This window comes from Drosophila simulans, chromosome 2L (genome assembly GCF_016746395.2).
Source record: "Drosophila simulans strain w501 chromosome 2L, Prin_Dsim_3.1, whole genome shotgun sequence".
NCBI lineage: Eukaryota > Metazoa > Arthropoda > Insecta > Diptera > Drosophilidae > Drosophila > Drosophila simulans.
Window position 1 is genome coordinate 19421651 of NC_052520.2, and position 18946 is coordinate 19440596.

Genomic DNA, 18946 nt, shown 5'->3' on the forward strand with positions numbered 1-18946 from the left:
CTACATACTACATAGAAATAAGACTATTAGCATTACACACATAGAACAGAATAAACCATATATTACAAATTAGAGTTTGGCAAACCGCAGTGGCGTTTAATTGATTTAAGATAAATATATAGTCAATACTTACTATAACTTACCCGCTGCGATCTGCTGAGCTCATCCAATAACAGACCAAAACCAACTGAACAATAGCCAACAGTCCACATCCACATCACACACAGGATTAAACCCGGAAAATCAAACGATTACCACTTCCAAATCAGAAACACCTTTCCGTTTAAGTTGAGAAGCAAGCTGCACGATGTTATGTAATGCAAAATATGTGGCAAAATGCTGGAAAATGCTAGAAAATGAAAAGTAACCAAACTATTACGGCACGCATATTTGAATTTGTGTATTGTGCAATGCCCGATTATATTCCATTTATCATTTGTGGCTCGCTGAGTGTTAAATCATGTAAATTATGCCCAAACAATTTCCAACTCTAGACCACTATTTAAATGCCAAAGTTCCTAATGCACTTCGCACACTGCACACTGCACCATGCACCATGCACCATGCACCAAAGCACCAAAGCACTGAAACCACAAAACCGAAAACCGAAAATTCCTTAACTTCTCCGTCTGCATCGGTGTCTAGAAAATTGATTTTGAATGATATTTTAATAGAGCGGCGCGAAGACGACGAACGCCGGAAGTGCAAAGTTCTTGGCAGCGGCATAAATATCACTTTTGGTTTCCATATTTGCACGTTTTGCATACTCGCATAATTAAAATGTAAATGCTTGTCTGTCTGACTGTCTGTCTGAATGTCTTGCTGTCTTTCTGTCTGTGCCACGCCACTTATTGTGGCACAGACGGTTGCAATGAAGACAAGCCGCAAAGTTATTTTGTGCGTAGTTTGTTGCTTGCGCTTGAAGTTGAATTGCCCGCCGAATATGGCCAAGATACTAGATCCCAATTACCTAGTATTCCCATTTCAATGGTTGTTCAGTTGAGTTAATCATTTGCCACCGCTATTCCGCCTGTTTTAGAATCGGCGTATTTTAAGATCCTTGGTTTCGTAGTTTATTTATATTTAGTTATACCTCTCTATGTGTACCAAATTCGAATGGTTTATGCAAATGTATGTCTTTTGTGTGTATGTAGATATTGTTGCCTGTGTGTTTAGTTAACGTTGATTTATTTATTGTTTTCGAAGCTTTCGATGCATGCCATCTATGTAGTAGATAGTTTTGGAAATTTTCAGCTCAAAAAGTCGTTACCAAAAAATATGCACAAATTATTGACGAACGCAAAAGGAGTCAACATTATTTGCATAAACCATTGGAAAGTCTGTCTTGATATTCGAGTTTATGTTTTGATATTTTTATGCCTATATAAACCATGTTATACCATATGATTTAATATTATTTCGCTTTACGGCTTTTTCGTTTCATGTTACCCCTTTTATTTTGGTTTGACAAAATACATATCTTTCGTATTCTCTGCGCTAATTGCTGAACGCTATGACAACCAACTCTCATATCCAAACCTTGGCTATGCATCAACAACATCAATGAAACCAAACCAAACCAAACCAATAAACCCAATCAAATCAATGCACACACAAATACGTTCCGTTCCCATCTATGTAATTAGTACCAGGTGCTCCGCCTCGAAATATCACCGCCATAGCCACCAGCTCGACGACCATATCCCTCAGCTGGCTGCCTCCGCCCGTCGAGCGGTCGAACGGCCGGATCATATACTATAAGGTGTTCTTCGTGGAGGTGGGTCGCGAAGACGACGAGGCCACCACCATGACCCTCAATATGACCAGCATTGTGCTGGACGAGCTGAAGCGCTGGACAGAGTACAAGATCTGGGTGCTGGCCGGCACCTCCGTCGGGGATGGGCCCCGGTCGCATCCCATCATTTTGCGCACCCAAGAGGATGGTATGTATGCCCATAACGATCTTACCTAAGCGTAAGTCCTATCGTAAACTTTCGTTTCGTTTCGATTAGTTATCATTCGCGCTTCTGTTTACCTATTACCAATTACGTTTAAGTTTTTGCCCTACTCTTAGTTTTACACTTATCCTAAGTTATGTTTTTGATATTTTCTTATCTCGTTACCATTGTATCCATTGTATCATCCCCTGAAAAGTATCAACCTGAAACTAATCGAACTTTGTACAATTTTTGAATTTTGATATCGGGAGCATTCATCACAGGAGCGGCTGAACACTATGGAGCGTTATCTGATATATATGCAGATATCTATATATATATATTTTTGTCAACCCAATTGAACCCTTTTTTAATTACCAATTAGCTGTACATAAAGGTTTTGAAGCGGCTAATTTTTGATTTGTAGTCTAGACCCAAGTATAATTTCATTATTTCCAAAGTCTGTCCGATGCTGACTAGTTGATCAATCATAAAATCTTTGCGAAATGTAACATAAAACTGCAGTTTTTATTTATATTTAAATAACTCAATGCCCTTCAGCATTTTCAATCTATAATCGTCCTCAAACAGCAAAGATACAATTATGATCGCCTGGGATCCATTGGATTTAGATTCGTTATGTTGAGAGCAACATATTCACTGTGTTTTACCATCCAAACCTTGTCCAATTTAATTTATATATTTATGATATTTTACAATCTTTCGTACGTTTTCATTTGTGAGAATTCGTTTGTATATTTCACTGAAATTTTAAAAATCTACAAAATTATCTTATTGGCACTATGAAATTGCATATTTTTTGGCGCAATTTTTGACTACTTTTTTGCACAAAATCTCTTACGAAAAAGAAATATCTCTTTTTAGAAGAACTCCTATGTATTGTGTACTATATGCAAGCAAACATCATTTTGTTCCTTTCACTTCTTGACTCGCAATCGTCTCGAGAAATGCACAAAACCAAGATACATACTATATCTCTTAATATCGCTAACGAATCGAATTTTATAAATAACTATTTTTGAATATAATGAATGCATCAATTGTTTGTGGTAATTTGTATAGCACCAAAAATCGCCATGAACTCCATGTAATCTTTTTGTATTTTTGGCATTTTCATATAGTTTTTGTAAGCACAACCCGAACGACACGAACCTAATGCCCAAAACCAATACACAAATTTGATTTTAGGCTGTTTGCATTAAATATTTTATTTATTTATTTGCATAATTAAATGTATGCAATTATAAATGTAAACACAACACACGTACCTAAACTGGGGCTCTGGCCATAATAACCCTCTTTTTGAGCCCAATAAATTTCCCGCACATATTTCACTTTTTATTTGCAATGTTTACTCAGCGCAAATAGCGCAAAATGTTTCGCTCTATTTATTTATAATTTTTTTTTCGCAGCTCACGCTCACCTGCAAACACACCTTTGCCAGTACATCTACATACATGTGTGATATTTACATAAGTGCATACATATTTAATAACGTTTACAAAAGCTCGGTGTACTATAATTTTGAGCTCTACCCCTATCTGTTTGGTTTTTGGCACACGGTTTTTGCACTTTGTCACCAGTGAAGCTCCACGCTCCACACATCCCCATGTCCCCATATCCCCATCCCATCCAGCCACGAATGCCCCAAAAGCCCCGCAAATGTCGCACGTTTTTAAATGGGTTTTGTTTTTTGTTACTGCTATGCAAATAGCGAATCCAGCACAGCAAATGGCAAATCCTTAAATTGATTTCTGCACAAAATTAACCGAACTTTTTATTTACGCACATAATTTTGTATATTTTGTGTTGTTGACCCACTTTATTAAGTTTTATTTGCAATCACCTGCATGTTTGCACAGTTAACACATTTGCATATTTGCAATTTTCATCGTTGCCACCTGCCCCCAACATTTTTTGTCCGATCGAGAAGTTTTTTGGTTCCATAACTTTAATGCTTAATTTGTTCGAGTATTTCGTTGAACGTCAGTGGTATTGGATCTCTGTGTTCAAGACCCAAAAACAAATCCCATTCATTCAATAAATGTAGCTTTGTTCCAATCCCCATTATATACTACTTTTGTTCTTGCTCTTGCAATAAAATCCATTCTGATTTGAACAACCTTATATACTATGTACCTTCATTTGCTTGTTAGCTGTTAACCTGCCTGTTCGACAGCAACCAGTTTTCTTTATAAAGTACCTACTCAATTTGTGTGTTTCAAGAGCTCAACACCATCTGAGTGTGGGTTGGTCCTTCACTTCATTTTGATTTGGCTAAGCACTGTAAATTAAACGTACTTATTGCTAAGCACCTTAGTGTACGTCTCTCTCTCTCACTCTCGGTGTCACACAGTTCTATATCTTAGCTCACTCTAGATGTTATAATAAGCCTAGTCTTAAGTCTGCAGCACCGATAGCACCGCACCTTATGCACAGGCACACACAATGCGAGTTGGAAGGACACTTATGTAAATAAGTGGATGTTTTCCACAGAAATCACTTGCAGGGCGCACAGAGAGAAAATATCACTGGATTGAAATATTACAGATCTATAAAAGTCTAGTCTCTTCTAATATAACCATTTCACAATCGATTGCTGTGAGTGGTCAACATGTCGGCTACGTAATATTGCTTTACTCTGAAGTTAAGAATCATCATGAACCCATCCAGTCATATTTTCTCGCTGTGCATGAACCCAGCAGCAGCAAAAGCAGCACCAAAGCACCGCAACGCCATCGAGCTATCTGTGACTGACTTGAATTTCGTTTTAATTGTACTCAATTTGGCATATCCAGGGGCAAACGACCACATATCTCAAACCGAACCCGACTCCCTTCCGTTTCCTGCTTTCGCACTTGTAGCCGGCGGCTCACAAGCTGCAGTAGAAGCATCTGCGCCGGCATTAAAGGGTCAGCACATGGTAGTACTGGTAGTACTGCTGTTCAGTGTACATGCCACTGCATTTCTCGTTTTTATCATGTTCTTGTACTCATTTGGATACCCTGTTTTGTGGGAGCATGTTGTACTTGCCAAAAGCTATGTCGTTTATTGTCGGATCTTGGATATATAGAAGCTGGGGAGATGGAATTCCTAATACCATATTTCATAAAAATCTAACAGATACTTTGGTAATTTTATGATATGTGTATCCCGGGGTCTATTAGAAAACCTTTCTATAATTTTCTACGAAATTCCACATCATCATTTGGGGTTTTTCAAGTGTCTCCTTTTGGCTTGTAACACAATGCAGGGTATTCGATAGTCGTTACACGCGACTATAGTCCTTCTTCACTAATTTTTGTGTTTCGTATGTCGGGAGCGTATTTCGTTATGATGTGATGCGCTTGTTAGCTGCCACAGCACAAATGCAAATGCAAATGCGAATGCATTCCACCTGTCTAAAGCTGGGCACTTGCTTTTCATTCCGCCACGTGTGCCGCGTCCTCCTTTGTGCACCCAGACACTCTCGCACTCGTCCTGCCCACACGTATGGCCCCAAAAATAAGAAATACAAAAAATAAATAAACCATACCGAACACATACCACACCATACATACATATATAGAAGGAAAATGTTAAAAAATGAGCACCTCGAGCATTGGAAGCTTAGCACGCGCTCCTTGCTTCGTTTGTTGCATTCAGCACGGAAAGGAGCACGGGGAGGGAAACACAAAATAGAGAACACTTCTACGGTAGCATTTTAATTATTTTATATTTTTAGTGCACTGTGGGCTGTGGGTGGGCACTCTATGTGTGTGTGCGGGCATCTCACCTGGAGTGAATGGATGTGAAATGACAAAAAATGAGACAACGCCACGGCATTTGACCCCTGCCCCTTCCCCTTCCCCTTCCACCAGCTTTCTGCTGGAAAATGGGAGAGTTAAGCAGACAAGCTGCCTGGCAGGCTGCAGGACACTAATGAAGCATAATTTAACTTTTTGCCCCGCCAGTTGCATTTGAATAATTTGTATTATGCATTTATTTAACATTTTTAATGAACCCAAATGCAATGGTTGAGGGCAAGGAACCGCCGGGCAGGGAATCATTGTCCAAATAACGAATGGCGTATGTACGAAATTGTAAAACATATTCATTGCAGCGGAACTCGAATTTTACACTTTAGATTAACGCGCGTATTAAGCTTAAAGTTATGCAAGAAGAAACATTACATTATTCTTAACAATTGTAAAATCAATGTTAGGTATTACTAATTAATAGTAAAGTAAGTATTTTAAGGTAGTTTTAAGATTTATATCATGTATTATCTTATTTCCAACTAAGGTAAGTTAAGTTAACCGATTAATAATTGGCTGCTTTAAAACTACAAACTACCACATAGGTAATTGGAAAATAGTTTTCAAAAGTCACAATATAGACACTGTACAGTATCAAAACGGTGTGCCAACAAATATGTAGATTTTGTATCATGTTTTCCCTCTTCAGTTGTTCACCCTTCCTTTTCCGGATTTCGAACTATTTTTGTGCACTAGTTACCCTTTTTGGAACTGTATACTGTAAACTAAATACCTATATTTTATATCTTTTTTCACATACTATAAAAAACCAAATAACTTTGCTTGGCCACTCGCACCTTGCACCAATTGCTCTGTTTCGTGCACCTTTTTTTGAATGCAAATCAAAATGGAAAAAACAAAAAACCAAATACAAAAATCATAAACCAAAATCTTTTTGAAACTTTTTGATGTGAATACGAAATTATTGCGAAATTTGATTTTTGAACGCAACCTTTAATGGATGGTGGTTTATATATATAATACATATAAAACATTTTAAAACTATTTAGAGAAAAAGAGTGAGTATATTTAATGGTTGACTATGTATTACGTTTAAGAATGCCCTATAGCAAAACTATTTATACTATACAATACATCTCTATTTCTATACCTATACTCTTTTTCCCGCAAACATATTTTTGAATTGGTCCAAAATCATTCGACCGATGACTAAAAAAATCACATCTCTTTTGTTTTTTGATATGTTTCTCTATTTCAACGTCTTTTGATAAATCTTACCAAACCATTTAAGAGGTCGGCAAGGATTTTTGATGCTCCTTAAAAAATAAAAAAAAGCAGCACACGTGTATAAAAAATATATATAAACTATTTTTTGATTTTCCACTGTATGTTTTTTGCACACAACCGAGTAACAAATTTTTGAATGCTTACAAATTTGTTTTTGCTAAGTGAGACGAGTTGGACATCGAAATCCAAGTGTTTCCAATAGCCCATATTTTTGTGTACTTTTTTGACACCATACTCCTAAGTAATGGTCTATATTATAAACTAATAATATATCAAGGTATAATCTGCACCCCCTATAAACTGTGAGCACCAATTGAGCAACCCCTTCCATTTGCAAACTATTAGCACCTAAGCAGCACTTTGGTTGTTTGGTTCCTCCAGTTCCCACTCCTAATTTCATTTAACTCTGTTTTTGTCTGTGTTGTGGTGATGGCATTGACTTGGAACTAGGTTTGTTCTGGCTCTGTACTTCCAACATATATCTTGGATATGTATTACTCCTAGGGTCTAATCTCTTAGTAATAGTTGCCATAGTTTTCTGTCTGTCTACGAAAAACGAAAACCATGTATTACAATGCTAAGTAAGTTAGTTTTAAGCAGCCTAGCCAATAATTTGGCATAAGTTAAGCTATCTTTAATGTTAATATTTCAAGTTGTTTTCACCACTGTGAGTATTCGCATCTAATCGTCACTTTTCTCGTCGTCGCCTCTAGTGCCCGGCGATCCGCAAGATGTGAAGGCCACGCCTTTGAACTCCACTTCGATCCATGTCAGCTGGAAGCCGCCTCTCGAAAAGGATCGTAATGGCATCATCCGTGGGTATCATATACACGCCCAGGAGCTGCGAGATGAGGTGAGTTTTAACTACTTTTTTTTGGGTATTCAAAAGAACAATTACAATATATACATGCTTACTATTTAACTTTGTTCATATTGATTCAGGGCAAGGGCTTTTTGAACGAACCCTTCAAGTTTGATGTGGTGGACACGCTGGAGTTTAATGTGACTGGCTTGCAGCCGGATACAAAGTACTCCATTCAGGTGGCGGCACTAACTCGTAAAGGAGATGGTGACCGGAGTGCTGCGATTGTGGTGAAAACTCCTGGCGGAGTACCGGTTCGACCAACGGTGAGTCTGAAGATCATGGAGCGGGAACCGATCGTGTCCATCGAACTGGAATGGGAGCGACCGGCGCAGACCTACGGCGAGTTGCGTGGATATCGACTTCGGTGGGGCGTCAAGGACCAAGCTCTGAAGGAGGAGATGCTGTCAGGACCCCAGATGACCAAGAAACGCTTTGATAACTTGGAACGCGGGGTTGAGTACGAATTCCGTGTGGCCGGCAGCAATCATATTGGTATCGGCCAGGAGACGGTGAAAATATTTCAAACACCAGAGGGAACTCCTGGAGGACCGCCCTCTAACATTACCATTCGCTTCCAAACTCCGGATGTACTGTGCGTGACCTGGGATCCACCAACTAGGGAGCACCGGAATGGCATAATCACCCGCTACGATGTTCAGTTTCACAAGAAAATCGATCATGGCCTGGGATCCGAGCGAAATATGACTCTCCGAAAGGCAGTGTTCACAAATCTGGAGGAGAACACCGAGTATATCTTCCGGGTGAGGGCTTACACGAAGCAGGGAGCAGGTCCCTTTAGCGACAAGTTAATCGTGGAGACAGAACGTGACATGGGTCGAGCACCGATGTCCCTGCAAGCAGAGGCAACCTCGGAGCAAACTGCGGAGATCTGGTGGGAACCGGTAACAAGTCGTGGCAAGTTGCTGGGCTACAAGATCTTTTACACCATGACTGCTGTCGAGGATTTGGACGATTGGCAAACGAAAACCGTTGGACTTACGGAATCCGCTGATCTTGTTAATCTCGAGAAGTTTGCCCAATATGCCGTGGCCATTGCGGCGAGGTTCAAGAACGGATTGGGACGTCTTAGTGAAAAGGTTACAGTACGCATCAAGCCGGAGGATGTGCCCTTGAATCTTCGCGCTCACGATGTCAGCACCCATTCGATGACCTTGAGTTGGTCGCCACCAATTCGCCTAACCCCGGTGAACTACAAGATCAGCTTCGATGCCATGAAGGTGTTTGTGGACTCGCAGGGATTCTCCCAGACCCAGATCGTTCCCAAGCGAGAGATTATCCTTAAGCACTATGTGAAGACCCACACTATCAACGAACTCAGTCCGTTTACCACGTACAATGTGAATGTGAGTGCCATTCCCTCGGATTATTCCTACCGGCCGCCCACAAAGATTACGGTCACAACACAAATGGCTGCACCTCAGCCAATGGTGAAGCCGGATTTCTACGGCGTTGTTAATGGCGAGGAAATTCTGGTGATACTGCCTCAGGCTTCGGAGGAATATGGACCCATATCGCACTATTATTTGGTGGTGGTGCCGGAGGACAAGTCTAATCTGCACAATATACCCGATCAGTTCCTTACCGATTATCTCTTGCCGGGCAGGAACAAGCCAGAGCGTCCGAATGCGCCGTACATTGCAGCCAAGTTCCCGCAGCGTTCCATTCCGTTCACATTCCACCTGGGATCTGGGGATGATTATCATAACTTTACAAATCGCAAGTTGGAGCGAGAGAAGCGCTACCGCATCTTTGTGCGAGCGGTGGTGGATACGCCACAGAAGCACCTCTACACCTCCAGTCCCTTCTCCGAGTTCCTGTCGCTGGACATGAGGGAAGCTCCGCCAGGTGAACGGCCCCACCGACCCGATCCCAATTGGCCCGCGGAGCCGGAAGTGTCGGTGAACCGCAACAAGGACGAGCCGGAGATTCTGTGGGTGGTGCTGCCCCTGATGGTGTCGACCTTCATTGTGTCCACCGCCCTGATCGTTCTCTGTGTGGTGAAGCGTCGTCGCCAGCCGTGCAAGACTCCGGATCAGGCAGCTGTTACAAGGCCCCTGATGGCCGCCGACCTGGGAGCCGGACCTACTCCCAGCGATCCCGTGGACATGAGGCGCTTGAACTTCCAGACACCCGGCATGATCTCCCATCCGCCCATACCGATATCCGAGTTTGCCAACCACATCGAACGACTCAAGTCCAATGACAATCAGAAGTTTTCGCAGGAGTACGAAAGCATTGAGCCGGGCCAACAGTTCACCTGGGATAACTCCAATCTGGAGCATAACAAGTCTAAGAATCGCTATGCCAATGTTACCGCCTACGACCATTCACGCGTCCAGTTGCCAGCGGTGGAGGGTGTGGTTGGATCAGATTACATCAATGCCAATTACTGTGACGGCTATCGGAAGCACAATGCCTACGTGGCGACCCAAGGTCCGTTGCAGGAGACCTTTGTGGACTTCTGGCGCATGTGTTGGGAGCTGAAGACGGCCACCATTGTGATGATGACGCGATTGGAGGAACGAACGCGCATAAAGTGCGATCAGTATTGGCCCACTCGCGGAACGGAAACCTATGGTCAGATCTTTGTGACCATCACCGAGACACAGGAACTGGCCACCTACAGCATCCGCACGTTCCAGTTGTGCCGGCAGGGCTTTAACGATCGGCGTGAGATCAAGCAGCTGCAGTTCACAGCCTGGCCAGATCATGGAGTGCCCGATCATCCAGCTCCCTTCCTTCAGTTCTTGCGCCGGTGTCGCGCCCTCACGCCACCGGAATCCGGACCCGTGATTGTTCATTGCTCTGCGGGAGTGGGTCGAACTGGCTGTTATATCGTAATCGATTCAATGTTGGAACGAATGAAGCACGAGAAGATTATCGACATCTATGGGCATGTTACTTGCTTACGGGCGCAACGGAACTACATGGTGCAGACGGAGGATCAGTACATCTTTATCCATGACGCCATCCTGGAGGCCATCATATGTGGGGTGACGGAGGTGCCGGCTCGAAATCTACACACCCACCTACAGAAACTACTGATCACGGAGCCCGGCGAGACCATCTCGGGCATGGAGGTGGAGTTCAAGAAGCTGTCTAACGTCAAGATGGACTCGTCCAAGTTCGTAACGGCCAATCTGCCGTGCAACAAGCACAAGAACCGCCTGGTCCACATTCTGCCGTACGAGTCAAGTCGCGTCTACCTGACCCCCATCCATGGAATCGAAGGAAGCGACTATGTGAACGCCAGCTTTATCGACGGCTATCGCTACCGTTCCGCCTACATCGCAGCACAGGGTCCTGTCCAGGATGCCGCTGAGGACTTTTGGCGCATGCTCTGGGAGCACAACTCCACCATTGTGGTCATGCTGACCAAGCTCAAGGAAATGGGCAGGGTAAGCTCCCCTCTTGCACCATAATACAGTAATTATTCATGTCCCTTAACCACTGCATTCCTACAGGAAAAGTGCTTCCAGTACTGGCCTCATGAGCGATCCGTACGCTATCAGTATTATGTCGTGGATCCCATTGCTGAGTACAACATGCCGCAGTATAAGCTGCGTGAATTTAAGGTGAGCACCACTTACTTGACTTGGTTGGCCTACAACATGAAACTAATTTAATAAAACTCAATAAAACTAGGTCACGGATGCCCGTGATGGCTCATCGCGCACCGTCCGCCAGTTCCAATTCATCGATTGGCCGGAGCAGGGTGTGCCCAAGTCGGGCGAGGGCTTCATCGACTTCATCGGGCAGGTGCACAAGACCAAGGAGCAGTTTGGCCAGGATGGACCCATTACCGTGCACTGTTCGGCGGGCGTGGGACGTTCGGGTGTCTTTATCACACTGAGCATCGTTCTGGAACGAATGCAGTACGAGGGAGTACTGGACGTCTTCCAGACAGTGCGCATACTGCGATCCCAGCGTCCGGCTATGGTACAAACCGAGGTGGGTATTGCACTGGCAAAACCGATGAAGGAAATGGGATTCATTTACTCTTTTAACTCCCATAGGATCAATACCACTTCTGCTATCGCGCTGCACTGGAGTACTTGGGCTCATTCGACAATTATACAAACTGAGTGCATTTCTCAATGGGATTGCCCGGTCCACAGAGCTAAAATCTCATCGACCCTGCGTTCGTTGCATACTTATTTCGAACTCTACGCATAATACGCATTTACGATATACACGGATATCATAACTCTAAAGTATTATAGCCAGCTACTGCCCACACTTACTTAATACACCTATACTTATATACGTGGATATGTTTAGTTGATAAGCGCACCCCCGCCCGCAGGTTATGTTACCATTTCGATTCTTTGGGGGACTCGATCTTTTAATGCGTTCTATTTTATTGATAATGTAAACTAAAGAAGACTGTTACACGTTTATCAAAACTTTATATATCAACCCACATGCACTTCTATGTACGAGTGTGTGCATCAAGATTTGCTCGCTAATGGAGAAGGATGTCAATCAACTTGTTGTTCGTGGTACTGCCGCCGGAGTGACCATGAATGGGGGGCGCCACTGGAAACCGATACATATTTGAACTAAGGACTTGGTAGCTATTAGTCTTACCGCCTAAATCGAATCTCGAACGGAAGCAAAGGGTCGAAAGTAGAAGCCATTTTAAGTAAATCGAAAACTTCTGGCGATTTGGCGCAAACTCCAGTCGCTATTATAATATATAATACAATCAAACAAACACTGCTATGTTAATCAGTTTTCATGCCTCGGTTGATGGAAACCAGTAAAAACGGTCCGTGCAATTAGTCAAAAGTCTTGCATAGCGCATATTTTATAAGGCAGCTAGATTCTAAAATAAGTTTTCAAACACAACTTACGTTTTGATCTCCCCGCAAAAGGTGACGAACCTTATGGACTGATCGATGTCTTGGTAGCTAACAGACAGTTCAAATTTCATAGACCATATGATAGACCACAGACGCAACTTCCAGCAAAGCAGCTATTTTAAATTCAACCCCATTCCCTCCTATTCTATTCAGTTTCCTAGTACATTCCTGTATATACCACAGTCGATACCCGAGCTAGCCACGTATGTATGTGTAATTTAGATTGAAAAGCTATGAAAAGTTATTGTACCTAAGGTGTATGAAGACATAGATAATAACCAAGCGAACAGATTAGAATAATAACTGTAGATATGTACTGTAGCATATAATTTTTACCATAAAATAGAGCGACACACGCGGTTATAAATATACATAAATCAAGACATTGGCAATAGTTCTTAAGGTACATAATAATGTATATAACTGATAAGCTGTTTTGCAAAACGTTTGAATTCGGCCTCGTAACTATACATAAATATATAAAGAGTTAGCAAGCAAATGCTTAAAAGCAAACACTAAATTATTAGCTGAAACACATGTTAAACAACCATAGTCATATGTAAACTAAATATTTATACGAAATAAAGGTATTTGTTATAACTACTCTAGCATGTTGCCCCTGCCAATTGGATCGGAAGTGTTAGGAAGTAGAAAATTTTGAGACGATGTTGGCCGGCTGGGCGTATTTGGAATAAACCGAGAGATACTAAATTAAACTATAGCGCTAGCAAAAATAGATGTCTAGATAAAGGTACCCCCGCAGAGAGTTGCAATCGTATTACACGTAACATATACCTAAATTGAAATGTACGATTATATTGTATATTACACAATCTGCCGGCTTGTCAAGTTTTGTTGAGATATAACTTGTTTTGTATGTTTTACGAAATAGAAAGATAAAACAATTTTAAAGGTCATACGATACACAAACAAGCAAACAATATAATGATTATACTAATCAAGCAAACAGAACAGCGTATGTATTTCGCATTAAAGTATGGGTAAGGATGTCATATTATGTTTAAAAATACCATACAAATAATATATCATTTTCAAAAAACTGCAAACTGAATGATGAGAAATAATAAAAGATGAAATTAAAAACCGTAAAGTGCCTTTAATTTACCCTTTAATGGGCGATAAACTCGAGTCAATCGTTTTATTTATACTTTTACATCATTACAAAGTATTTTCTTTATCGCTAGCCACTACTTTTCCTTATCTTTCTGTCGAATCCCGGATTCTGCTAACCGATCCATTTTTGAATACATCATAAACGAAGAAGTCTGCCAGGCCATGAGCCATCGTGTGGAAAACAGTAATAAGGGGGAGTAATCTGGTTAATCGCCTGTTGGGGTAGTGCTTTCCAAGTAAGATTTTACGACCCAACTATCATGAGTCGAGCGCTGTGGAGCCGCCAAATACTTTGTCACGTCTATCCATATTCCTTGCATTGATGGTCTCGTTTGGTTTTCAAGCTAACAATGAACATAGCCACCTTCTTATACACACCATCAGCTCCCTTCACAATCAACATACACATCCACATTTGTATAGAATGTATTTCAAAAGTAATTGTCATTAATAATTAATTCATTTGTATCTTGATACAATGAGTAGCCAGAGCCTTTCCTGCACTATTCCGTGGGAATATCTCTCCAGACTTAATAGGGAAAGTTCAATATCATCTGGTAATATTCCTTTCTAGTTCTTAATCGCAGTTACTTTATCTAATGAGCCAGTTTAAAAACACAACATTTCATAAATGAAATAAACGACTCACTGATAACGACTTATACCCTTTGCAGTTTCTGGCGGGGTTAAGTCGGTTTGATCACGTTGGGACAAAATGTTGAGCGGGTCCTCACTGCGTAAGTAGCCGTTGTGCTCTGGGTGATACTCGAACACCACCTCTCCCCTGATGACCCGCACGCGGGGACCATGGGCTCGAGCGGTGAACTTAACCTTCCCACACGTGTCTGGCCGGAGACGACGATGGGCTCGTAAGCCGCTGACAACTACAAAGTATTTATCGCATCCGTAGCATTTATACCGCTTCATCCCAATATGCCGCGATAGATGGGAAATTAAAGTTTCCCGGTGAGTAAAGTCTAACGAGCATATCTGCAAAGGTGAAAGAGAAAATTCCAATAAATCAATTAACAAATGTCAAATTTTTATATCTTCTCACTTTGCACTTAAATGGTTTCTCTCCGGTGTGACGACGGTGGTGTACCCGCACTTGTCCAGGAGTTCGGAAACGTTTGTCACAGTAGCTGCACTGGTAAGGCAGTTCTCCCGTATGTATTGACTTGTGAATGCGCAGGGCTCCAAAAGTAGTGAACACTTTTAAGCATTCGGTGCACTGGAACGGCTGATTTTTTCTGGACTTCTTTGGGACCTTTGATGTATCTATATTTACATTTTTCTGGGATAAACCACCTCTAATAACAGGAAGATTGGATAGTGCTGATGTCTGTCCTGTTAAAGGTGCAGGCGCTCCACTTAGCAAATTAACAGTATTGGTCAGTTCTGGAGGAGGCACAGGCGTTTGTGGATTCGATGGCACATGCACTGTTTGAGCATTTGCTGAGTCCTCTGAAAGTACTGTAAGGGCAATTAAAACGAGCCCTATAAAATTTCAGTTTACTTACTTTTAGAAGGCATTAAAACCACTTTAAGGACGTTACACTTTTCATCGTCTAAGCCGTGCTTTTTAGTCAGATGCGTACGAAATGCGCAATGCTTCTCGAACATTCCCTGGCATAGCGGACAAGTCCACATAAATCGATATAGCGGGTACTGTATCTGCAGTTCCCTGGCCACCATTAAAGCCGACGGGTTGAGCATCAGTTCTACGGGTTTGGGTGCCTCCATGGGAGATGACGATGATTCGTCCATCGTTAATTTCGACGATTGTAGCACTGTTCCCGGCAGTGGCAATGTCTTCTCTATGGAGCGAATTTGATTTCGAAATTCTTTGATTATTTTCATGGATTCGGGTCTGCACTCGGATTGGTTAAACGCGTCGACAAGAAAGCACGGTGATCGACTTTGAGTTTGGGTTGGTGGCACTGTCTTAGCAGACTTATGCATGGAACCGACGGTACTTATACTTATCGTCTTCGGAATCTTTATGAAATTGGTTGAATTCTCCGTACCACTCAGAGTTACAGTAAGAGGTTCCTTAGGGGCAGCGGGAGCTTGCCCTGGCATCTTGAGAATTTTTGTGTTGGGCGGCAGCTTGATGACCATGCAGTTACTAGGTAACACATTCAGTATGTTGGCTGCAATGGAGGAATTTGAAGGTTCTTGGTTCGAAATTGGAATATTCGTATCATCGGATATCACTGAGTGATGGGTTTTCTTGTTAAGAGATTCCACATTAGACGTTAGTAGTCGCTTAACACCTGCAGAGAAGATAGTAATATTTATGTAACTATTTTAATTATTGATTGCAAAGAACTTACTTTTTAAGTGGATCTGCTCTTTGGTAGTGGTCAGAGCAGGCAGGCGCAGTTTATTCCTCAACGGAGTATGTATGGATGTCCAATTGTCATTTGACTGCTCCACCTTAATACTCACATCTGGCATTTCCTCGTCCTGTGGTTCCAATTTTACGTTGAGTGGAGGGCTGTCTTCCAATATCATTTGATCTTCCTTTGCGTTAAGTGGCTCCTCTTTTATTTGCACATAGCAAAACGACTCCGAGGGCACCGGCGTAGAAACTGCCACAAGTTCCGGCTTCGATGATAACCCCTTTTTGAAATCCAACTGCCTGCAAAAGTCTTGGCTCTGCTTTCTATGCAGATTGAGGCTCTGTTTTGACTCAAAATGCCGACGACAAACAGAACAAACAAAGCGATATACGTAAATGTGCCTTTGCATATGGCTGGCCAGGTCGTCCGCGCTATTGGCCAAAAAATCGCAAACCTAAAATGTTCACTGATTAATCAATGTGTGCATAAAAGTTTAATGCAGATGAGCTCACCCTACAGCAAAACGCTTGTCCTGGTTGGGAATGCTGGCGATATTCATGCTCAAGGATCTTTTCAAGCGTGTCCAGCCATATGCCACAGCCCAGGCGACAAAAATGTAGGTTCATTTCGTGGTGGACCCGGTGACTTGATATATCCTGTTGGCTTCTAAACTTATACTGGCAAATATCGCAATCTTTTGGATTTGGATTGTCCTCCGACGCAAATATCTGGGGTGCAAAAGTATTAGCTGATTAAATTTTGTTCATATTTTCAATTTATGCGTTAAAAAAAACAGTACATATTAGTAGATTTAATTTAGCTAGATAATTATGAAGACATATTTTCATTTATTATGCAGCCTAAATAAACGCCACCCTTGAACGAGTGTGCTTTTTTAGGTTATGTACATGTATATTTTTTACCTGTTGGTCGAGTCCAAGGCTGTCGATAAATAGGCGCTCGTCCTCGGAACGCAATCGATCCCTGATCGGCACTGTTATCATTTGAGACCCCTCGTCCAAAATTTTCAGCGTATCACATGCTACAATTTGGCCGAATTTAGAAAGAATTAAAAGTTAACGGTAAAGTGCGTAATAGAATCGCAGAGACACCAACACTACGTCGCCCAGCAGCACTCACACACACGCATGTGAGCGGAGAGCATGCAAGCTTACCGCTCAGAATTCTGCTTGCACTGTCCGGCACTTCGTCCTGCGGCTCCAACTTGATCTTGATGTCCTCCATGTCAATCTCACCCGTGGTCAGCGCCAAATTCGCGTGAATTCCGTTCTGATCAGAGGATATCAAATCAACAACTATCAATATATAAAAGAGAGCAGCAGCGCAATAAATACCGCTGTATACCGCTGCGATCAGAAGACGACTATCGATAGGCGCGGCGTTGCCAGATCCAGTGGCGCAGTTATCGGGTGGAGCGGTCAGCCTTCACCACTTGGGGTGGTTATCGATTGACGATAGCCCTCGCAATTTGGGAAAGTAAACAAAAGCAAATCCGTTGACGAAATCTGCTAAAAATCCAAGATATGAGCAATAGCGAGGACTCGCAGCAGTATCTGAACGACATGCTGGTCAAGGAGGAGGACGAGGCTTCCGGCGGTAAACGAAAGACCATCCACAATCGTGTGTTTTGTAGCTTGACTCAGATTTTTCATCCCCCGCAGACGATTCGGACAAACAGGATGGAGGAATAATGCTGCGCGAGCAGGACCGATTTCTGCCCATCTGCAACATCATAAAGATCATGAAGGTTCCGGTGCCCCAGAACGGCAAGATAGCCAAGGATGCACGAGAGTGCATCCAGGAGTGCGTCTCCGAATTCATATCCTTCATTAGCAGTGAAGCCATCGAACGTAGCGTCGCCGAGAATCGCAAGACAGTCAACGGGGACGATCTGCTGGTGGCGTTCAGCAATCTGGGATTCGACAACTACGTGGAACCACTGTCCATTTACCTGCAAAAGTACCGAGAGGTCAGTGAGATTACGCTATGTACACCAGTTAATAACCAAGAAACCCATTGCAGTCGAACAAATCGGATCGTAATCTCTTTCTGGACGCCAGTTATCCGCACAACGAAGATGGGACCTCCGCAAACGATGCGGGGAAACAGTAGTCCCTTTTTCACCCACCCTGTTAGTTAAGGTTCTTTTGACAGTAAGGAAATATTTGTCTAATTCAAAGTGTTTTGTTGAATCCTAACAGTATACCTTGATTGTAGGCCCTGCAATAACTATTTTAGTTTACATTATCTTTACTATTCTTTCTAATTAATTAGTTTTTCGATTTGTATATATGATATATGATTTTATTTTAATTGTAACTACAGATTTTATATGCACAAATCCATTTTTACTCTCCCGATACATAGTCAAACTCAAATTTAGGTCTTGGTACTGGTAGCAATCATGAATTTATGTATAACAGGCCCATTAAGCCAAATTACTCATAATCTTATATAAAATAAATATGTTTATTAGTAAACAAATTTTTAATCAACAACATTTGTTGTTGGGAAGGGCTAATGTTGTGAAATATTGAAAAACATTTTACGAGTTATCTTAATTGTAGGACATTTTCCGTAGGTGTAGCTGACAGGGAAGGATATTCACAAACTTTAGTAATACAAAGTAATAGAAGTAACGTGTTAAATATTATATTATCCTAGCCGGAATCCTTCACAGTACCTTTGTACC

At 42.0% G+C, this 18946-nt stretch overlaps 3 protein-coding genes across 14 annotated transcripts in view; 2 read left to right on the forward strand and 1 right to left on the reverse strand.

The window, feature by feature from the left end:
* Nucleotides 1–13861, forward strand: part of LOC6732854 (tyrosine-protein phosphatase Lar) — a 114576-nt gene extending 100715 nt beyond the window's left edge. For 4 of the 11 annotated variants that reach the window (XM_039293883.2, XM_039293880.2, XM_039293887.2 and 1 more), the window contains 7 exons: nucleotides 1647–1943; nucleotides 6766–6774; nucleotides 7717–7856; nucleotides 7946–11287; nucleotides 11354–11464; nucleotides 11535–11840; nucleotides 11906–13861. In XM_039293883.2, the coding sequence (XP_039149817.1) occupies nucleotides 1647–1943; nucleotides 6766–6774; nucleotides 7717–7856; nucleotides 7946–11287; nucleotides 11354–11464; nucleotides 11535–11840; nucleotides 11906–11974 (4274 nt within the window). In that variant the 3' untranslated portion in view covers nucleotides 11975–13861. The remainder of the gene's footprint in view (nucleotides 1–1646; nucleotides 1944–6765; nucleotides 6775–7716; nucleotides 7857–7945; nucleotides 11288–11353; nucleotides 11465–11534; nucleotides 11841–11905) is intronic. The other 7 variants (XM_039293885.2, XM_016180406.3, XM_039293892.2 and 4 more) reach the window with 2 other exon arrangements.
* A 437-nt stretch (nucleotides 13862–14298) lies between these two features.
* Nucleotides 14299–17637, reverse strand: LOC6732856. 2 transcript variants are annotated; one of them, XM_016178055.3, is made up of 8 exons: nucleotides 17409–17637; nucleotides 17157–17275; nucleotides 16746–16961; nucleotides 16225–16687; nucleotides 15409–16164; nucleotides 15177–15361; nucleotides 14946–15119; nucleotides 14299–14878 (listed from the first exon to the last, which is right to left on the reverse strand). In XM_016178055.3, the coding sequence occupies exons 1-8, from the start codon at nucleotides 17476–17478 to the stop codon at nucleotides 14534–14536; spliced, it is 2328 nt and encodes a 775-aa protein (XP_016025583.1). In that variant the 5' UTR covers nucleotides 17479–17637; the 3' UTR covers nucleotides 14299–14533. The 2 variants fall into 2 exon arrangements, with proteins under 2 accessions (XP_016025583.1, XP_039149843.1); XM_039293909.2 differs by having other exon boundaries at nucleotides 14946–15361.
* A 25-nt stretch (nucleotides 17638–17662) lies between these two features.
* LOC6732857 (transcriptional activator hap3) lies at nucleotides 17663–18738 on the forward strand. The gene is made up of 3 exons (XM_016180414.3): nucleotides 17663–17850; nucleotides 17916–18223; nucleotides 18277–18738. The coding sequence occupies exons 1-3, from the start codon at nucleotides 17778–17780 to the stop codon at nucleotides 18364–18366; spliced, it is 471 nt and encodes a 156-aa protein (XP_016025585.1). The 5' UTR covers nucleotides 17663–17777; the 3' UTR covers nucleotides 18367–18738.
* Nucleotides 18739–18946: the final 208 nt, after the last annotated feature.

Bases quoted from the DNA above. Each gene is read 5' to 3' on its own strand.
- LOC6732856 (XM_039293909.2), bottom strand. From the start codon at position 17,478: ATGGAGGACATCAAGATCAAGTTGGAGCCGCAGGACGAAGTGCCGGAC. The intron at 16,165-16,224 runs GTAAGTTCTTTG...TCTTCTCTGCAG, and splicing joins AGAGCAGATCCACTTAAAAA to GTGTTAAGCGACTACTAACG. The intron at 15,362-15,408 runs GTAAGTAAACTG...TTGCCCTTACAG, and splicing joins GGTTTTAATGCCTTCTAAAA to TACTTTCAGAGGACTCAGCA.
- LOC6732857 (XM_016180414.3), top strand. From the start codon at position 17,778: ATGAGCAATAGCGAGGACTCGCAGCAGTATCTGAACGACATGCTGGTC. The intron at 17,851-17,915 runs GTAAACGAAAGA...CATCCCCCGCAG, and splicing joins GGAGGACGAGGCTTCCGGCG to ACGATTCGGACAAACAGGAT. The intron at 18,224-18,276 runs GTCAGTGAGATT...AACCCATTGCAG, and splicing joins ACCTGCAAAAGTACCGAGAG to TCGAACAAATCGGATCGTAA.